Here is a 20,062-nt window from a genome sequence, read left to right as displayed (position 1 = left end):
ACTTTTTTGCAAAATTGGTATTAATAATTTTAGTTGGGACAGCCTTATACATATGTGCAGACAGTCGCCAGTTTCATCCTTATTCCACTTAGTTGAAAATCAGCTAATTAATGTATTCACTTAAGTGCTATATAACACTGATATGCTTTGGTGACTATATAGTCTAATTTATAGATATTTTCAACATTACTAATAAAGACCACAATTTTTTTTTGATCTCTTCTACAAGGATCTGCTGCCCCCTCTTGGATAAATTAGAGATTTTCAGGCAACCACTTCAGCATGTTCACTTGAGTCAGTGCATCAGGGATGTTGGAGCAGAGCTATCAGACACCCCATTATTCAATATCTGTTACTGTGCAAGCTAGAATTAGGATATTTTTACCGCTTTACCTTGCAGACAGACAACCTAAGTTAACGCTCGGGAAACTGAAGCCGTTCTATGCTCTCATCAAAGCCACCCGACTCCATTGACAAAAAAAGTATTTAACATTGGTATAATCCCTAAACATGCAATAATGTATGAAGGATAACTTGCAGTTTTACAGGGAGATAGGCCTACATGCTGTCACTATTTTTTCACTGGCAGTAAGTAAGTCTTTAACTGTTTTAAGTTTGCCAGGCAACCAGGCAGAGCCTGGGACGACTGAAAACTGTTCTTCATGAAGAAATAGCTACACTATGAAACTCAATCATGTAAAACCACACATAGTTGTTTTAATATTTCTTTGTGTGCACGGATTACACCTTACATGTTAGTATGTGAGCTCCAGAGGTTCTTGGACAGAGCCAGGTTAGCTGTGTCCCCTGCTATAGTCCTCATGCTAAGCCTGTTACAGTCTTAACATAGGTTAATCAGCTGCAGAATGTAGCTTTTTATTTATAGTTAGCATACAGACACCAGAGTGGTATTAATCTTCTGATCAAACTCTCTATAAGAATGTGAATTCTTGTAGATTAGGATGGCACCAAGATCTTGGTTGCAGCTGTCGCCGTGGTTCTGTTGCAGTACAACCTGCTACGTTCTGCGGTGCCCTGCTGGGTTCTGCTGTGTCCTGCTGCGTCCTGCTATGCCCTGCTGTGCCACACTACATACTGTAACGCCCTGCAGTGCCCTGCCATAACATGAACTAATACTACTACATTTTTTCAGTCACTCTTCCAATATCTTTATTGAGACTGTTATTGACACTGTTCATCACATCACACATGATACTATAAATAAAATTGAATTTAATTAAATCAAATTGGTTCACAAAATGTTGGACTTTTTGGAACATTTTTTAGGACAGCTGTTTAATTTAACATGCAGTTAATACAAACTCAATCACAGGTAAATTAGGGCAATCTTTCATGTGGCCTCCAGTAAATTGTCCTGAAGTCACATTAAAAGTAAACTGTCATTATGTTTGCTGGGCTAAATCAAATGCCCCCATCACTGATGGGAAAGCGTTATTGACAAAGCAAGGTTGTGCATACAGTTGCTACACCTTTGCTCTTTCCCGGTAAACATTATGCACCTGGCCAAATAACTGCTCAATGTGTCTCTGGGTTGATTTCCGAGTTACCTGCCACATTTGAAAGTAATACATAACATTAAATAGATAAATAAAATGAGTTCATATAACAAAAATAAATGTAAAGTTAAGAGTGTGTTCTATCTCCATATTAAATATGTAGACTACTGCACTGCAGGTTGTGTACTGTTGGATTTTGGGATTTTCAAATTAAGCACACATTTTGAACATATCAATAGTTTTTGTTTTGCACCTTTCAGCCAGTTAGTCAATGGTTCAATGCTCCTGTCAATATGCTTTGGCAAGATGATGAATGGTTAGTGCAAAAGAAATGCACAGACACTCCCACATTGAGGGAATCAGCCAAACTTGACGTCAGGACCCAACTTTGACTATATCAGTCCTGTTCAGGGACAGCCTGTCAGACACACACAGGCACTGTTCTCTTGTTGAGTATTTTTCTTCGAGCAGAAACCATTCTCATCAAATCTCCTTTAACTGACAAGTTAATATCAAGATGGGGAACATGCATTGCCCTCCTGAGGATGCAGCCCTCCTGGCCTCTGTTGCTCAAGACATCTGCCCTTTCCCAAACTACAGCCCCAATCCTCTTTTCATCAACGTGCTGTCCATCAACTCTTCACTTCACCTGAGGAACCAGGTCTTTATTGAGACTGTTATTGACACTGTTCATCACATCACACATGATTCTATAAATAAAATTGAATTTAATTAAATCAAAATAGTTCACAAAATGTTGGACTTTTTGGAACATTTTTAGGACAGCTGTTTAATTTAACATGCAATTAATACAAACTCAATCACAGGTAAATTAGGGCAATCTTTCATGTGGCCTCCAGTAAATTGTCCTGAAGTCACATTAAAAGTAAACTGTCATTATGTTTGCTGGGCTAAATCAAATGCCCCCATCACTGTTGGGTAAGCGTTATTGACAAAGCAAGGTTGTGCATACAGTTGCTACACCTTTGCTCTTTCCCGGTAAACATTATGCACCTGGCCAAATAACTGCTCAATGTGTCTCTGGGTTGATTTCCGAGTTACCTGCCACATTTGAAAGTAATACATAACATTAAATAGATAAATAAAATGAGTTCATATAACAAAAATAAATGTAAAGTTAAGAGTGTGTTCTATCTCCCTATTAAATATGTAGACTACTGCACTGCAGGTTGTGTACTGTTGGATTTTGGGATTTTCAAATTAAGCACACATTTTGAACATATCAATAGTTTTGGTTTTGCACTTTTCAGCCAGTTAGTCAATGGTTCAATGTTCCTGTCAATATGCTTTGGCAAGATGATGAATGGTTAGTGCAAAAGAAATGCACAGACACTCCCACATTGAGGGAATCAGCCAAACATGACGTCAGGACCCAACTTTGACTATATCAGTCCTGTTCAGGGACAGCCTGTCAGACACTCACAGGCACTGTTCTCTTGTTGAGTATTTTTCTGCGAGCAGAAACCATTCTCATCAAATCTCCTTTAACTGACAAGATAATATCAAGATGGGGAACATGCATTGCCCTCCTGAGGATGCAGCCCTCCTGGCCACTGTTGCTCAAGACATCTGCCCTTTCCCAAACTACAGCCCCAATCCTCTTTTAATCAACGTGCTGTCCATCAACTCTTCACTTCATCTGAGGAACCACTACATGGCAGTGCAGTCCTCCCTGACCCCCAAGCAGCTGGAGGACTTCACCCAGGGCCTGAGGACCACTTTTGGCAGGGACGGCAAGGTCACTCTTGGCGGGGTGGGGGTGGTGGCCCTGTCCCTGGCTGTGCTGTTTGACACTCTTGCCAGACAGGTCAGGGGAGAGTGGGTGTCAGACTCAGGTCCTATTCCAGGCTTATTTGTCAAAAACCTGAGAGGGTACTACCCAGCTCATGTCTACACAGTCAGTGAGTACCTGAGGCTGATACCCCACATTGCAAACAACCCTACCAGGATGATAGAGGAGTCAGAGAAGTAGGTGCTATAATGTGTATTACATGTGCCCTATTGAATGTGTGTGCTCTGTGTCAGCTTGTTTATTTTTATTTTCTGTTTGTCTCACCAAGGTACCACAAGCAGTTGGTAATCGATCACGAATCTTGGGACAAATTGGTAGAAAACCACACAATGGCGACAAAAGACGACACCACAGCAGTCAATGTGTTTATGGAACAATATATTGCATTCAGTTTATCCCTTCACCTCAGCCGCATAACAAATTTTACAGGTAATCTGTTGGACATCAACTCCAATGAGTTCCCTACAGCTGATATTATCTGGAATCTCAACTGTGACCTAAAGGCTGCTGACAAAGAATTTTTGGCTAAAGTAAAAAAATCTGACAAACGTACCCAAGAAGCTTTTGAAAGCTGCACGCCAAAGAGTGGACATCCATCGCAGACATGGCTGCAGCATGTTGCCAAGCTAGTTATGGCAGATGTCCTGTTCCTCCCCGCCCAAAGTGGATATGCAAATCCTGATTCAATAGTTGCTCACAGAGAACATTTTGATCTGAAGGCCCATGCACTCAAAAAATGGGTAGAGTAAGAGTAGTTCACTGTCCAATATTCCATAGAATAATTCCACATTAGCCCCACAGCGGGGGAATTTACAGCTAGAAAGAAAATTACTTAAAGTTTATGTTCAAAAGAAAACATAAGAGAAAGTGACCAAAATTAAGAGACAATATATAAAGTGGAACATGAAACTAGTGGAATACATATAGCTAGATTAGCTGTTGATAAACTATGCATGGTCATAATGGAGGGATGAACAGGCAACATATAGAACAAAGGGGTCAGAATGTGATCAGTCATATAGTCTTAATGTTATCTGATGTACTGCTGTTATTTCTTACCTGTTAACCTGCTGGCTTGTTAGTTGAAACTGTAAAGAATCTTGTGATTTTTTGCCCCTCTTTGTCCAATTTCCAAAATGTACGTTCTTTATGCCAGCACTCTTTTAAATGTGTCAAGATATTGACATGTGAAGTTGTGCCCCTCTATCCTTTGTTGATAATACACAAAAAAAGAGATGTCAGGAGAAATAAATAATGGAAATCTATATTTTGGTTCCAATTTTTCTTTAGTTTGAAATATTATTAATTATTATTAATTATTATTATTTATTATTAATATTATTTACCCAGGGAGTTTAGCCATGTGGTAACTCTCTGTGTTTACATCCCCCCGAGAGCGGACGCAGCCGCTGCCTGTGAGAAGATTCACTCCGTCACAGCAGCGCTGCAGACACAGCACCCTGAGGCCTTCATGATCATCTCTGGGGACTTTAACCATGCTACTTTGGACTCTACTTTGGCTGTTTTTCACCAGGTTGTAGACTGTCCGACCAGAAACAACAGGACAATTGATCTCCTGTATGCTAATGTGAGGGATGCATACAGAGCGACTCCCCTCCCCCCACTGGGGAAGTCTGATCACAACCTGGTTCATCTACAGCCACTGTACACCCCCCTGGTCCAAAAACAGCCGGTGACAACTCGCAACAGCAGGAGGTGGTCCCCTGAGATGGAAAGTGCCCTGAGAGACTGTTTCAACACCACAGACTGGGATGTGCTGATCGACCCGCATGGTGAGGACATAGAGGGGATGACACACTGTCTGACGGACTACCTGAACTTTTGTGCAGACGTGGTCTCCCCTATCAAGACCGTCCGATGTTACCCTAACAACAAGCCATGGGTAACACAGGAGGTCAAGGCTGTCCTCAACAAGAAGAAGGCTGCCTTCAGGAGCAGGGACAGGGAAGCCATGAAGGCAGCACAGCGGGAGGTGAAACATTGTGTGAGGGAAGCTAAGGACAGCTACAGGAGGAAGGTGGAGCAGAAGCTAAGGGAAACAACATGAGGGAGGTCTGGGAAGGTGTGAGGACCATCACAGGTCACAACACAAAGACCAGAACAACAGGGGGGACAATGGAGAGGGCCAAGGAGCTGAATAACTTTTTCAACAGGTTTAACCAGCCTTGCCCCCCCTGCCCCCACCCTCACCCCAGCAATGTTCCCTTCCCTCCACACACCTCCCCCCTGACACCACCACATCCCAGTCTACACACCTCCCCCCCAGCACCACAATAATACCCCCTCCTCCTCCTCAATACAATCCCCGCCCCACATCACCACGGACCAGGTCAGAGAGCAGCTGAGGAAGCTCCGGCCCAGGAAACAGCAGGCCCGGATAAAGTGTGTCCGAGACTGCTGAAGACCTGCGCAGCAGAACTGGGGGGAGCCGCTCCAACGGATCTTTCAACCTTAGCCTGCAGCTAGGAGAGTGCCCACCCTTTGGAAGACATCCTGCATCGTTCCGGTTCCCAAGAAGAACAGGCCCAGCGAGCTGAATGACTTCCGACCGGTGGCGCTCACTTCACACCTGATGAAGACGTTGGAGCGGCTCTTCCTCAGCCTCCTCAGACCCCAGGTACAGCACGCCCAGGACCTTCTGCAGTTTGCGTACCAGCCAGATGTTGGTGTGGAGGACGCCATCCTCTACCTGTTACACCGGGTCCACTCCATCTGGATAAGGGGAATGGCACAGTGAGGGTCCTCTTCTGGACTTCTCCAGTGCCTTTAATACCATCGGCCCCCTATACTCCAGGACAACTGATCAGGATGGGAGTGGACCCCTATCTGGTAGACTGGATCAGAGACTACCTCACCGACAGGCCACAGTACGTCAGGCTGAAGGACATCATGTCTGACACTGTTGGTCAGCAGCACTGGAGCCCCCCAGGGCACAGTGCTGGCCCTCTTCTCTTCACCCTGTACACCTCGGACTTCTGTTACAACTCGAGCTGTGTCACATACAGAAGTACGCAGATGACACAGCCATCGTTGGGTGTATCAGCGGTGACAGGGAGGAGGAGTATCGGAGTCTGGTGGGGGACTTTGCTCTCTGGTGTCGCACTAACTGCCTACAGCTCACACCTCTAAAACAAAGGAGCTGGTCGTTGATTTTGGGAGGTCCAGACCAAAACCGCAACCAGTCCTGTTGGAGGGAGTTGAGGTGGAGGCAGTCCAATCATACAAAATACCTCGGGCTGTGGCTGGACAACAAACTGGACTGGACAACAAACAGCAGCCACCTGTACAGGAAGACACAGAGCGGCTGTACTTCCTGAGGAGGCTGCGCTCCTTTAAATCTGCAGCAAACTGCTGTGGATGTTCTACCAGTCTGTGGTCACCAGTGTCCTCTTCTACACTGTGGTGTGCTGGGGGGGCAGCATATCAAAGAAGGACACCCACAGGCTGGACAAACTGATCAGGCGGGCCGGCTCTGTGGTCGGCATGAAGCTGGACTCACTGGTGACGGTGGCAGAGAGGAGGACATTGGACAAACTGCTGGACATTACTGAAAATTCCAGCCACCCCCTGCACACCGTCATCAGCACCCAGAGGAGCCGGTTCAGTGGAAGGCTGCTCCTTCCCAAGTGCCGGACCAACAGACTCAAGGACTCCTTTGTCCCTCATGCGATCAGACTCTACAACTCCTCACTAGGGGGGAGGAGGAAATAGGGCAGAGGACAATACATACATACATACATACATATATACATACATATATACATACATGCATACATGCATACACAGTACACATACATACATACATACACACAGTACACATACATACATACATACACGCACACCTAGTCACTTTATCACTTTATCACTTCAATACTGGACTCAACACTGACACTTTAATAATAATTTATGGTCTTTTGTTTGTTTTATTTGACAAATGTTCTTATTGTTGTTATTATCATTATTGTTATTTTGTTGTCTTTATACTGTCTTTTCTTTTCTTTTTTAATCTATTTTTTAATTTGTTCTTTCTTGCTAAAACTGGTGCTGGAATTTTCAATTTCCTTGCGGGAGTCATCCCAAAAGGATCAATAAAGAGAAGTCTAAGTCTAAGTCTAAGTCTAAGTTAATAGAGTATACTCTGCCGGACCCTCCTCCACAGTGCTGCGGTGGAGGGTCTGGCTAGTCCACTCAACATTCCAGGATGGGAGAAAACCGTGCTCTGGTTTATTGGCATTTCTTTAAACAAATCGCAATCCTCATGAACGGTGCTAAGTGCCGGACAGAGGCACGGTGCTGCTGCAACACAGCCTCTAGAAGGAACATGATTTGGTGGAACGTTTACGTTCAAAAGTTGTTTTAGTTGTGCAACAGGAAACTCAGATTGGACAAATAGTCTAGCTAGCTGTCTGGATTTACCCTGCAGAGACCTGAGGAGCAGTTGACCATAGTCCTCAGTAATTGACCGAATTTTTAAAATACAAAACACAAGAAAGTGGAAGGTAACACACATCTTGCCAAAAGAGTGAAACCCATAATTCACATGCAATAACGTGTAAAGGATAACTTGCAGTTTTACAGAGAGATAGGCCTACATGCTGTGAACATTACTTCACTGGCAGAAGTAAGTCTAACTGTTCCGGCTCTAACTGATTTGCGGCAGGTAACGGCAGTCGATCAGTTTACAGGCAAGCTTTGACAGGTGCTGCAGACGAGAGACACACAAGTGAAGTTAGATTCAGCGGAGTACAAGAAAGAGCCAAAGTAAAGTTCTTCACTGGAGAATTAGACGGTGGCGCACAAGGCGTGAGGCGTGAGGCGTGAGGCGTGAGGCGTGAGGCGTGAGGCGTGAGGCGTGAGGCGTGAGGCGTGAGGCGTTTCCCACATGGTGAGCACAAACAATCTGGCGATAAGTGAGAAAAGAGGCGGGTTTCTTGTACTGTGCTTGATTGTGAATGGGTTTCAGGTGTGCCTGGTTAAGCTTGTAGAGACACGCCTCCACTGATGAGTACACACGCACCACACCACACACACAGGGGAGGAGACACAGGAAAAACACAGACAGGAAAAACAAACAGAACACACAGGAAAATCCAGAGGTCACAGACCGGGCCGTGACAGCCAAGCAACCAGCAGGGACTGTGCACAGAAATACAGGGAGCATTCAAAACTGCTCTTCATGAAGAAATAGTTACACTATCTAACTATGTAGTCTAACTATGTAGTTAGAGTTTTGCACATGTGGCTTCAGTTGTGACTGGTGTCATTTCGTAATCAAAAAAACAATTGTAATACAAACTCAGTCACAGGTGAGTTAGGGGAACCCTTCACTTTCCTTCCAGTAATTTGTCCTGAAGTCACACTAGAAGTGAATGGTCGATATGTTTGTTGGGCTCGAGCTCACGTCCATCACTGTTGGGTTAGCATTATTGACAGCACCAAGTTGTGCATACAGTTGCTACACCTTTGCTCTTTCCCAGCAAACATTAGGCACCTAGCCAAATTATTGCATAATGTGCCTCCGGGCGCGTGTCTAAATTACCTGCCACATTTAAAAGTAATACATAACATAAAATAAAGACATTCAATTATGTCACATGTAATATAAAGTTAGGAGTGTGTTCCAGCTCTGTAATAAACATGGAAACTATTTTACTGCATGTTTGTACATGGTAGAATTTTTTCTATTTTTTAGTTTAAGGACACATTTTGTTCTCGTTGCAACTTTCAGCCAGTTAGTCAAAATGTCAGTGTTTATGTCAACATGATTCGGCAAGATTAGGAACATATCAAACATGAATGCAAGAGGCATGTACAGTTCTTGTTTCCATTGTGCAAGTTTAACTCACCGTTAAGAACCTGATTATTTTTCCCACCACTGGATCCCAACCACTGTCCATGCACTTCTAATGGATTAAATGCATTCTTGGACACAAAATGTGTAAATGAATCATTTTAACTGCTTTAATAAAATAACAAATGTTAAGCAATTGCAGCTGCTGTAGTTGCTAATTATGTTACCTCTGGAGGGGGATCTTCGGCACTAATACACACACACACACACACACACACACACACACACGCACACACACACACACACACATACATACACACACACACACACACACTGAGGCAGTTGTCAGTTGCCTCGGCCCAGTTTAAACGGGTGAAGCTTTGTCAATGACCGTATCTCTTCGGAGAGGATTAATGCAGCCTGAAGGTGGAGTAAAAATTGTGAAGGTTTGTGGCGGACGGCAGAGTAATCCTTTGAGCTCTCGGGGAGACAGACAGAGAGCTGGATGGGGATGTCGAACTCCTTGCTCTCGGATTTGGCTCATTTTTTGAGAAACTGATGGGCTGAAGGACATTTTCCCCAATAAAGGGACGTTTGGTGAAGACTATTTAATGGCAATATTTGAGACGGAGCTACTCATCCTCAGGGAACAGAAATGGTGCACAAACTTCTGCTGCCCCTCGGTAAGTTTACTGCTTTGAACATGTTTTATAACCTGTTTGGAGACGCATCCCAATTTGTGCCTTTGAACAAAAAACATAAGTAGCCCTTTGTAGTTGTTCCTTTTCTTGGAAATGATAATAATAATAATAATATTTATTTCTTGTCCTCTCTTCTCTCAGCTTTAGCAGCAAGCCTCATCTCACCTGATCTGTCAGGTGCCAGAGCTACCAAAACAAAAGCTCAAGGTAGCATTTCACACATTGAGTCATTGTTCATTTTTCACTGTTTATCTTTTTAAGATTTGGGGTATTTTCTGTTATAGTTTATCTGTATCAAGTCATGCTAAAAAGTAATATGGAGTTCAAAATATATAATTTAGGGGCAATCAAACAGTGTGCTGTAGTGCTTACTTTGAAAACCAAGATCCGAGAATAACTGTGAAGTGGTTCAGAGTAGCACTAAAACAGTTGTAAATAATGGATTCATTTGACCAACAGAAATGAATCAGCATTGATTTTGTCAATCAAATACGTTTTTTAGTCATTTGCTTTTCAAATGTGAGGATTTGCTAAGTTTGTGTGTTTGTTGTTCCTTTTCTTGTAAATTGAATGCAGTTAGATTGACAAAACTAAACATTTAATTTGCTGACTTCACCTACACTCTGGGAAATTGTGATTGCATTTTTCACATTTTCTGAAATTCTATAGACTAAACAAGTGACTAATTAATTGGGGGTGGGCGGCAGAAAAGATAAATTAATCAACTATGAAAATTATCAGTGTGAGTAAATAATGTCTCACACAAAGCGATGTTATCCAGTAACACATCCAATCAAATCTGATCAAACCCTGACCTTCAGCGTAGAGTGTTCACTGGACACATCCAGAGAATAACACTGGTTATACTGCAGATTGTTCATCACAATCCCAGACTAATAACCAGAGAATACCAGTTCAGTGTGCCTATTTCAACCTGGAAGGACATTTCTAAATATCAAATAATACATATTGGCTGGGTTTCCCATCCTAAATGTGTCAAACATGCTGATTACTAGACTGTATGTGGCGTGCGTAGTGTCCCACAATTTAAAATAGGAAGCTAACTTAGCTTTGTAATGCTAACAAGTACAGAAGCTTAACTTAACTTGTACACAGTACAAACTGTAATCCAATGTGTACAACAACCAATCTGCACTTTTAATTGCAGTTTTTAAAATGAAGAAATGATGAGTACAAACAGCTGTCCAACTAGTGGTGTGCTGAAAGTTTTCATCTTCCTGTCTGTCTTTCTGTACACTGTCATCCTGTGTTTCCAGTGAAGAACAACTCAGGTGTGACACCAGCAGGGCAGTGTGGGACGTGGGTTAAAGAGTCTGAGGGAGGGTATTTCACTTCACCCAACTACCCTGAGAAATACCCGCCTGAGAGGGAATGTGTCTACATTATAGAAGGTGAGACCTTCAGCCTTATCTTTTTAGCCTCCTACTCACTTTCCACCCCTCCTGCTTTTATCTTACCTATTTTCAACCCATAGGCATGATTTACAAGCTGGACGGGGGGGTTACAACCCCCAATAACCCCCATGATCCTATCCTCATTCCCTCTACATAAATACATTTGCACCAAACATTGCAGAAATTACACCAGAATTAAGGAAATTAAGTGTTTTACATGCTCAAAATTTCAATTTTTCTCAAAAGGGGAGATCTCAACCTCCCCCCACACCAATGTTGAACCCAAATTAAAGTCCTTGTCTCAATCTCTCGTCCTGCTCCAGCCTCTCCCCGACAGTGCATCGACTTGTTCTTCGATGACAAGTATTCCATCGAGCCGTCCTGGGAGTGTAAGTTCGACCACATCGAGGTCCGCGATGGGCCCTTTGTTTTCTCTCCCATCATTGGCCGCTTCTGTGGGCAGGAAAGCCCCGCGTATGTCCGCTCCAGTGGGAGGTACCTGTACATCAAGTTTGTGGCTGATGGAGAACTGGAGGCCATCGGTTTCTCTGCCCGGTATAACTTTACACAAGGTGAGTGATGGGAACTGTGAACACAGACACAGTTAAAATCAATGGGGGTTTTTTGTGTAGTTTTTTTAAAACAGCGATGTTGGTTGGAAACGGGGGAAACAAACAGCAGTCTCTCTTGTAAAAGTCAGATGTTTCGTTGACCCATCCATACAGCTCAACCTCCTCTCTGTGTGAACTGTGTCGCTCTACAACAACATAAATATGTCCTTCTGGGGCACTTCTTCAAAAGACTTTTCTTTGGAGGACAGTTTCCTAAGTCAGTGGAAAATTGTATTTTATTGCTGCAATTTTGCATTTCTGCTATATTGTTGTTCTTGTTATACCAGCTGGCGCTGTGCCTGGCTGGCGGGGGGGATGTTTAGAGCATTACTATGGCTCTAAGCCTTCAACTTCTTTTCTTTTGGCACTCTCTCCCAATCCACAACCCTTCTGTTAGTTTGACTTTGTTGGCTGCCACATGCCTAAACTGGCTACCTCTTTTGCACAGTTTCTCCCTCTCTGTCTTTGCCTCATTTGGCTGATCATATAGTCCAATTAAAACACACAATAACACACATTTGCATGAACACTAGACACTTACATACTTACGTACTTACCAGTGCAACAATGTGATACACATTTGAATAATATCAATGCCACAGAGAAACCCAGTAACCCTTTAATTCCATCAAAGGATATGGAGCAGTGTACAATATGTCATTTTTTTTTTAAATGATGTGTGTATGTGATGTCAAAAAATTACCAAGTGCAAATTTAAAAGTGATCTGGTGGCATGCTGCTGGGAATGTACAATCATTTCCATTTGTAGTGCAGGCACACCAGCTGCAGCTGAAGAAGGAAGAGGAGGGGAGCCTTTATTCAAACACACACACACACACACACACACACACACACACACACAACACACACACACACACACACACACACACACACACACACACACACACAAGTTAATGAAAGCTTGTCTTCAGGGGAATACAGCTTGTCAGCGCTGAGCTGCAGCAGCAGCTTAAGGGAGTCCAAGGCAGAGGCTTCATTAACAGCAGATTTTATAGGCCACCTACACTGAAGGGGGGCAAAGATTATTCTGCATATCTCTGTCCATCCAGCCTTCCCACTTTGTTTCTTTCTTTCTTTCTGTCTTTCTTTCTTTCATGTGTTATTTTTATGGGATGCTCCAGTTTTAGAATACAGCCCCGTGTCTCCATCCTACGCACTCTAGTTGGGGAGCTGATGTTCTTACCATGTCAGGGCTTAGTGCTATTTTTCTGCAAAGATCTGACTAACTTAGCGTACTGAGCATAATCAAGCATTCATATTTTCAGAAACTGAAACGCTCAAGCAAGAACTTTTTCCCTTAAAAAACAGGCTTCTAAACCATGGACTTTAGGCAGATACTTTTCATGATTGGCAGATCAGACAAAGCTGTTTTCCGTATGTTTACATCAAATGTAATGAGTCTCCTATGCCAAATTCTAATCTCCTGTCTAATTCCACTCATCACTGGTGGCAGCAGGAGAGAACTTGTTCACGTGCATGCATGCGTACACACATTTGTTTTTTAATTACAGTGTTTTTAAAGGGTCAATGCACGCTACATTGACCAAGACTTGAAGTTTAATGCTGTTTCTATGCAAGCATATAATAACCATATAAGGTGGTACGGTTTTATGCAGTTGTGAAAGATCATGAACACACTCAGGTTTCATTCTCCAGAAAAATGACAAGATGACATTAACTTCTCGTGTTAACAATGGATCACATGACTACTTGAATGTGTATGTATGTGTTGCATGTGACGGAGTTTGTTTGTAGTGATGAGCTCACAGAAAATAATCACCTGGATACAGTTCCATTCAGCTGCAGAGCATTTTAAGGTCTTTCAGCTAAATTTTTGGGTGTTGGGCTCACATCTCCATTGAGCTGGTTCACTTTGCTGTTCTCTTGAGCGACATATTTATCCACAGTAGGCGGCTGTTTTCAGTGAATAATGGACAAACGTTCATCAGATAGAAAAAAACATTACAACAAATGAACCCTCATTTTGCTCGTGTATGCTGAGAAATTAGCTATACAAGTTGATATGTAACATGTTTTTGTTTGCAGCTTGTTTCTGCTGCCTCTAGTAGCCACAGACGTATTATAGGTTTAAATATATTGTCATGCCAAAATTCAGGACAAGATCGCTCCTGTTTGTTCACCTGCTACATATGTTTATTCACCTGTTTTGAATGTTATCTCACCATTGCACTGGTATTATCAGTGGTTATTAGCCTCGTTTATATGGGTCAGAAGGGGCCTCAGGCCTTATGATCTATTTACATACACACTGTTGGCTTGGTCAAGACCCCTTGGCGACACTTTTTTACACTCTGAAAGTCGTTACTTTGGTTAGAACTAGGGATGTAATGATTACCAGTGTAATGGTAAACCACAACAAAAATGTTGACAATAACAATTACGTTTTTATTCAAAGTATAATTATTATCACGGTAGATTACCACGGTGTGGGAACCATGTGTTTAGTCCCTCCCAGCTTCATTCGAGTCTCCTGAAGTTGCCGTGCAGGCGCACTGCATAGCCTAAAACGTGTGTAACTCGAAGTTGGAATCATGGCGGAAGGACATTTATCAACCCTCTAAGAGGACTAAGTCCGAAGCATGGGCCTATTTTGGTTATTATAAGAATGTCGACAGTTGATTGAAGATAGTTTTCCTGTCTGCAGAACTTGCAGAGAAAGGTTGCTGCTAAAGGCCTTGAACACACTTTAAAAAAATACCATGATAATACCCAAAACTGTGGTAATTAGGTTACATTTTCATACTGTTACATCCCTAGTTAGGACCACCCCAAACTTACTCCTTGTGCAGACTTTTACTTCACCCGACCACTGTTTCTCTTCATACTATGCCATTCACAGCCTAGCCATAGATGATAACGGTCTACTAAGTCAACTAGTAAGTAAGCAAGTAAGTAAAGCAGCTTCACAGGCCAAATAAATGATTACATTCAAACAAATCGATAGTCAACAAAAATCACAATAAATCACAGAAAGTCGCGGTAAATACCAATAAATCTCAATGACATGCATAGTAATACAGTCAACAATGTTGCTGAATTAACGCCTTACTAAAAAGATGATGTTGAAAATATCAACAGAGGCCTCCACTCATAAAACATGAGGCAAAGCATTCCAGAGTCTAGAAGCTCCTTTTTCAAAAACTCTGTCACCCTTAGTTTTCAACTTTGTATGGGGAGAAGCCAGTAACTAGGAGGTAGAGTAGTACCATGCCTCTCTAAATCTGGTGGTGACCAACAACTGATACCTGCCATTCAACTGGCTGATAACAATCAAAGCAGGTTCACACCAGGTTACCCGTTAGTTAATGTAAATATAGACGTGTTGTTTTAATCTTCAATATTCATATTTGTACCAGAAGCTTTATAATGTTATGAAAGGATTTCCATAACCCATCCTATATCTTGCCTTCATCTCATCTTACATTTTTTTCACTCTCATATTACATTTTTTTCACTCTCATGTTGGGTATAAAGCCTCTGGAAATGCATTGTTGCAACCAAACATACACACACACCTACACCCACCCACACACACACACACACACACACACACACACACACACACACACACACACACACACACACACACACATGCACACATGCACAGGAATGAATGTGAATAATATGGACTAGGCTGAAACAGAGGCAGGGTTAAGAAACACAAGAGGATTAACAAGAATCCTTGTTGATTAGAGCCTCAGTGGAGTACATCACCTGCTCTTCTTAAATCATAGCTACTGACCAATGTGTTGGATTAAAAATGATAAAATTATTTAAAGATGTGGGAAAGTAAATAAATTCACTCTCCACCTAAGCTTTGTCCTTTAAACCACACTTCTACTCGTACTTGACTTGGTGCCAATACTTAGTATTTGTGGTATTATTTGGCATTTTATTGAGTTTACCTCACACAATAACAACTTCCAGGAGAATTTAGAAAACAAAAAAGGGACTTTTTTATCACCAGGTTGAAACTGCTGGTGTGGCCTAATCTATCCTGAACTAAGCCAGTATATCAGGATTTATAATCCACCTAGCAAGTATTCATCAGCACAAAGGTTTAGAAAACAATTTCTCCTCCCTGTGGGTTTTTTCTTTTTTTCACCAAGGGCATCAGGATTTCAGGGGAGTTTAAATGAGGGCAGAGGGAATGTGCGGGTACAAAGATTATGTAAGCTTTGGCCAGCTGTGTTTTGTTGACGTTGAGCAATATCCTTCCATATTACGTTTCAGGGCAGTGTGATTGAGTCTGTACTTAATACAAATACCTAGGATTCTTAATTAAGGATTCTCTCTCTTTTAAGCCTCACATTCAGCAAGAGTAAAGTTTCAAATTGTTTAATTGTGGGATCCACACTTAAAAAAAAAAAATGCAGCTCCTAATTAGAGCTTGAATAATTGTTCAAATGTTGCATTTTTTCTTACAATATTGTGTTGTGCTTTTAGATCCAGAGTTCAAAGGGGTTGGGGAACTGCCAGCTCTGCCATGTGAGTATTTCACTCGTACTGTATGTTGATAAGGCAACATGGTGGCCCAATGGTTAGCAATGTGGCCTCACAGCAAGAAGGTTCTGGATTTGAATCCAGGTCATTTCGGGCCTGTCTGGGTGGAGTTCTCCCAGTGTTTGCGTGAGGTTTCCTCTGGGTGCTCCATTTTCCCCACACCATCAAAAAACTTGTATTAGGTTCTCCAGCCAGTGCCCTTGATCAAGGCACTGGCTCAGATCTGGAGATGGTCCCCAGGCGCTGTAAATGGCTGCCCACTGCTACCTTGAGGGATGGGTTAAACGCAGAGAATGAATTTTGCTACATGTATGTGTATGTGACAATAAAGTACCTTTATCTTTATCTGCTGCCTCAGCAGCTTTGATTACATGTAGATACTGCTAACTGTGATTACCAGACAGCATGAGTTCATACAAATGATTACCTAAATTCATTTTATGTGTTTGAGTCCTCATTTTTGCTGAAGTAAAAATATTGCCCAGACTCTTTCTACAATTTTAGTAAAATTGAAATATTGCTATCCACAGTTTGTGAATTTGAGCTGAACGGACCGGAAGGCTTTGTGGAGTCCGCCCAGATAGCCGCAGAGAGCCGGGCGCTGCTGACTGAGGCCGTAGACTGCAGGTGGCACATCAAGGCGCCACCAAGATCCAGGGTCTGTATACGTCAGACTGTTGTTGGTCCTGTTAAGTGGTAGAGGTGTTTTAGCTGTTTGTCTGTTAGTTATGGTTTACCTTTATTTCTATTTAAAAGTTGACTTCCAGTTGGTTGGGGAAGTTTGGACCAAAACTTATATCAAAGCACTTCAAGCACATTTCCAAAGAACACAGACAACACTTTAATGGATAGTTTGGATTTTGTGGGATTGTATGAGGTCTACAGCATTTCCTGCAGGAGATGGCGGTCAGCACCGACTCAACAAATCAGTAATTTTACCTCCCAGAACATCGGTTAGTGAGTTTGTGTGATTGTGTGACTTTGGTGTTTTAAAGGGTAAGTTCGGATTCACCAAAGTCACACAACAAAGCGACTCCGGTGTTCTGCAAGGTAAAATTACAGTTTTTGTCAATGGAGTCTGGTGGCTTCGACGAGAGCATAGATAATGGCTTCAGTTCCCCATCAAAAAGGGCTGTCTGACAGCAAGGTAAAGCGGTGAAAATATTTTAATATTCTATTCTATTCTAACTAAAGCGTACACTTAAACCGATATTATTCGTTTTAGGTGGGACTTTCTTTAGGTGGCTAAAATACGATTTGCTGCTGCCTCCGTCCACAGCAGCACATAGCTAATGTTAGCTGAAATGCTGAAGTGTTAGCATAAACAATGACCATAATGATTCAACAGGGATAATTTTGGTACAAAAAAGCATTAAAAGAAAAATGTCTTATTATCTCTTTTACTCACAGATCTACATGCGTTTCCTGGAGTATGAGATGCACAACTCGAATGAGTGCAAGCGTAATTTTGTTGCCATCTATGACGGCAGCAGTTCAGTTGAGCACCTGAAGAATAAGTTCTGCTCCACAGTGGCCAATGATGTGATGCTGGTGTCCTCTGTGGGCGTGGTGAGGATGTGGGCAGATGAAGGAAGCAGGAAAAGCAAATTCAGGATCCTCTTTACAACTTTCCATGAGCGTAAGTGAATCTCCAGCCATCTGCAAGCTTTCTTTTACAAGTGTGCCCATGTGTGAGAGTAGAAGTCCCAAAAATAAAATGCTAGCTTTTCTAGGGGCATTTTGGTCACTTCGCTATGTATTATTAGGGTGAGCCTCCATTATTTAAAATGCCACTAACAACATTCTTGAAAAGGGTTATTTAGAAAAGGTGTATTAGTCCAACGCAGAAATATATTCAATATATATTCAATAAAATCAAGAAAATAAAGATCAAAGCATTCATTTCAAAATGTATGTATACATTTAATTATACATTGAAGCTGCACTTATCAATATTCAGTATTACAATGGATCAAATGACTAATTGTAATGTAAAAAGAGTTGTTACACTTAATTGTTTTGGATTTACCTTGCCCTGTATAGCCGCATCACATACTGCATGAGCTCAGACTTGTGACACAGTCCCGAGTTTCCCTTTCACACAAGTAGCACGCAGCAGGAAATTGTCCACGTCAGAAGTGTTTGTTCAGGCGAGGGTTGGCGTCTCGGTAGAACATGCAGGAAGCAGGTTATATGACAGGTTTAACACCGCGTCATGGAGACTTTTGTAATTTGATCATATAACTGATGAATGAATTTGTCAAAAAATTCAGTGCAATCCTTCAACGACAAACGTTTATAAATCTCATCTCTCAATGGAACCCTTGCAAAATAGATAAATGAGATAGCAGGAGGGGAAACCCACAATACATACCCACATTATATACTGTACAGTATATGGCATATATACCCTACACTAACAGCTACATGACTCTTCTTGTTTTTCAGCTCCGTGTGATAGTGGAACTTTCTTTTGCCATAGCAACATGTGCATCAACCAAACCCTGGTTTGCAATGGTATCCAAAACTGTGTTTTTCCATGGGATGAGAATCACTGCAAAGGTACCCTGACACAAAGACTAGAAACCATATGTTGGCCGTGGTTGAACACGAAGTCATTCTTCTCCATGTTATCTCCCTAACTAGAGAAGAGGAAAGCCAGCATCTTGGACACGCTGGATAACACTAACCTCGCTATCATTGGAGTAACCTGTGGCCTGGTTGTCATCCTGCTTATCATCTCTGTCATCATCCAGGTCAAACAGCCTCGCAAGAAATACATCATCCGCAGGTGAAATGTCATTCTTACAGCATATTCTAGGGGGAATGATGTCTAACATAAGGCTCTAAGGCCTGTCAAATCTGATTACAATTTATTAATTCCCGCGCCTTCTTACATTGGACTTTTACCAGAACAGAAGGATCAATCTGAGACAAAGAGTTCAGTTAAGTTGAGTCCAGCATAAAGGTTACAACACAATTGTGGATTCACAAACAGACTCTAAGTTTCCCTACTAACAGTCAGAGCCCGGTCCACCAAGTTGGGGGTGTGTGTCTGTTATCTGTTATCTTACACACATAAACCAAGGTCGTGGCATCTGTGTGGTGCCACTTCTTCTTCCGTTCTCGCAACCTTCATACAATGCACCTCTATGTCATAAAAGCCCAAACTATTTTAATGACTTAAGCTTAACTTTCTGTGCATCAGAGGTCACCCGGAGTACTTTTAACCACTTCCTCAATGACACACAGATCTTTTGCAACAAGAACATACACACATTTTGTTAATAAAATATTTCTACAATATCTCATTACAAAATGATTTTTTTTTTAAGGTTCTCACGACGATGGAGGGAATTGCATGCTTTGCTAATCAGTATTTGTATTAAAACAATGGCTCATAAACTATGCTCTCATCAACCTCTTTTTCAAGAGCAGGCAGATGTTTTCAGCAAACAAGGCTCTGCTAAACCCACTGTACACTACCTGACTGCAGACAGCTGGTAAACACTGTGGGACGTTTTGCAGCTCAGTTGTTAGATGTTTTCCCTCAGGAGTTTGTAGAGGCCAAACCACCAGTAGAAGAAGAGTGAATATTGGCCTTAAGCATGACTCCAAATTAATGCTAATGTTGCTTCCTAGATGGGC

At 42.1% G+C, this 20,062-nt stretch overlaps 2 protein-coding genes across 3 annotated transcripts in view; both read left to right on the top strand.

Moving 5' to 3' along the window:
* Positions 1-1,944: 1,944 nt before the first annotated feature.
* LOC116698654 (uncharacterized) lies at positions 1,945-4,188 on the top strand. Its single transcript, XM_032530696.1, has 3 exons — positions 1,945-2,171; positions 3,183-3,506; positions 3,599-4,188. Exons 1-3 carry the CDS (start codon positions 2,035-2,037, stop codon positions 4,077-4,079), a joined length of 942 nt encoding a protein of 313 aa, XP_032386587.1. The 5' UTR covers positions 1,945-2,034; the 3' UTR covers positions 4,080-4,188.
* A 5,305-nt stretch (positions 4,189-9,493) lies between these two features.
* Positions 9,494-20,062, top strand: part of LOC116698651 (neuropilin and tolloid-like protein 1) — a 31,170-nt gene continuing 20,601 nt past the window's right edge. For both annotated transcript variants that reach the window (XR_004334270.1, XM_032530693.1), the window contains exons 1-9: positions 9,494-9,825; positions 9,985-10,050; positions 11,121-11,255; positions 11,582-11,830; positions 16,358-16,399; positions 16,945-17,072; positions 17,825-18,053; positions 18,863-18,976; positions 19,061-19,205. Coding sequence is in view for 1 of the 2 variants with exons in the window: in XM_032530693.1 (XP_032386584.1) it covers positions 9,798-9,825; positions 9,985-10,050; positions 11,121-11,255; positions 11,582-11,830; positions 16,358-16,399; positions 16,945-17,072; positions 17,825-18,053; positions 18,863-18,976; positions 19,061-19,205 (1,136 nt within the window). In the remaining variant the exon portion in view is untranslated. The remainder of the gene's footprint in view (positions 9,826-9,984; positions 10,051-11,120; positions 11,256-11,581; positions 11,831-16,357; positions 16,400-16,944; positions 17,073-17,824; positions 18,054-18,862; positions 18,977-19,060; positions 19,206-20,062) is intronic.

This window comes from Etheostoma spectabile, chromosome 12 (genome assembly GCF_008692095.1).
Source record: "Etheostoma spectabile isolate EspeVRDwgs_2016 chromosome 12, UIUC_Espe_1.0, whole genome shotgun sequence".
Classification (NCBI taxonomy): Eukaryota; Metazoa; Chordata; class Actinopteri; order Perciformes; family Percidae; genus Etheostoma; species Etheostoma spectabile.
This window is presented reverse-complemented; position numbering and strand designations above follow the sequence as displayed.

Excerpts from the sequence above, each read along its gene's own strand:
- LOC116698654 (XM_032530696.1), top strand. The coding sequence starts at position 2,035 with ATGGGGAACATGCATTGCCCTCCTGAGGATGCAGCCCTCCTGGCCTCT. Across the intron at positions 2,172-3,182 it reads AACTCTTCACTTCACCTGAG|GAACCACTACATGGCAGTGC; the intron begins GAACCAGGTCTT and ends ACTTCATCTGAG. Across the intron at positions 3,507-3,598 it reads ATGATAGAGGAGTCAGAGAA|GTACCACAAGCAGTTGGTAA; the intron begins GTAGGTGCTATA and ends TGTCTCACCAAG.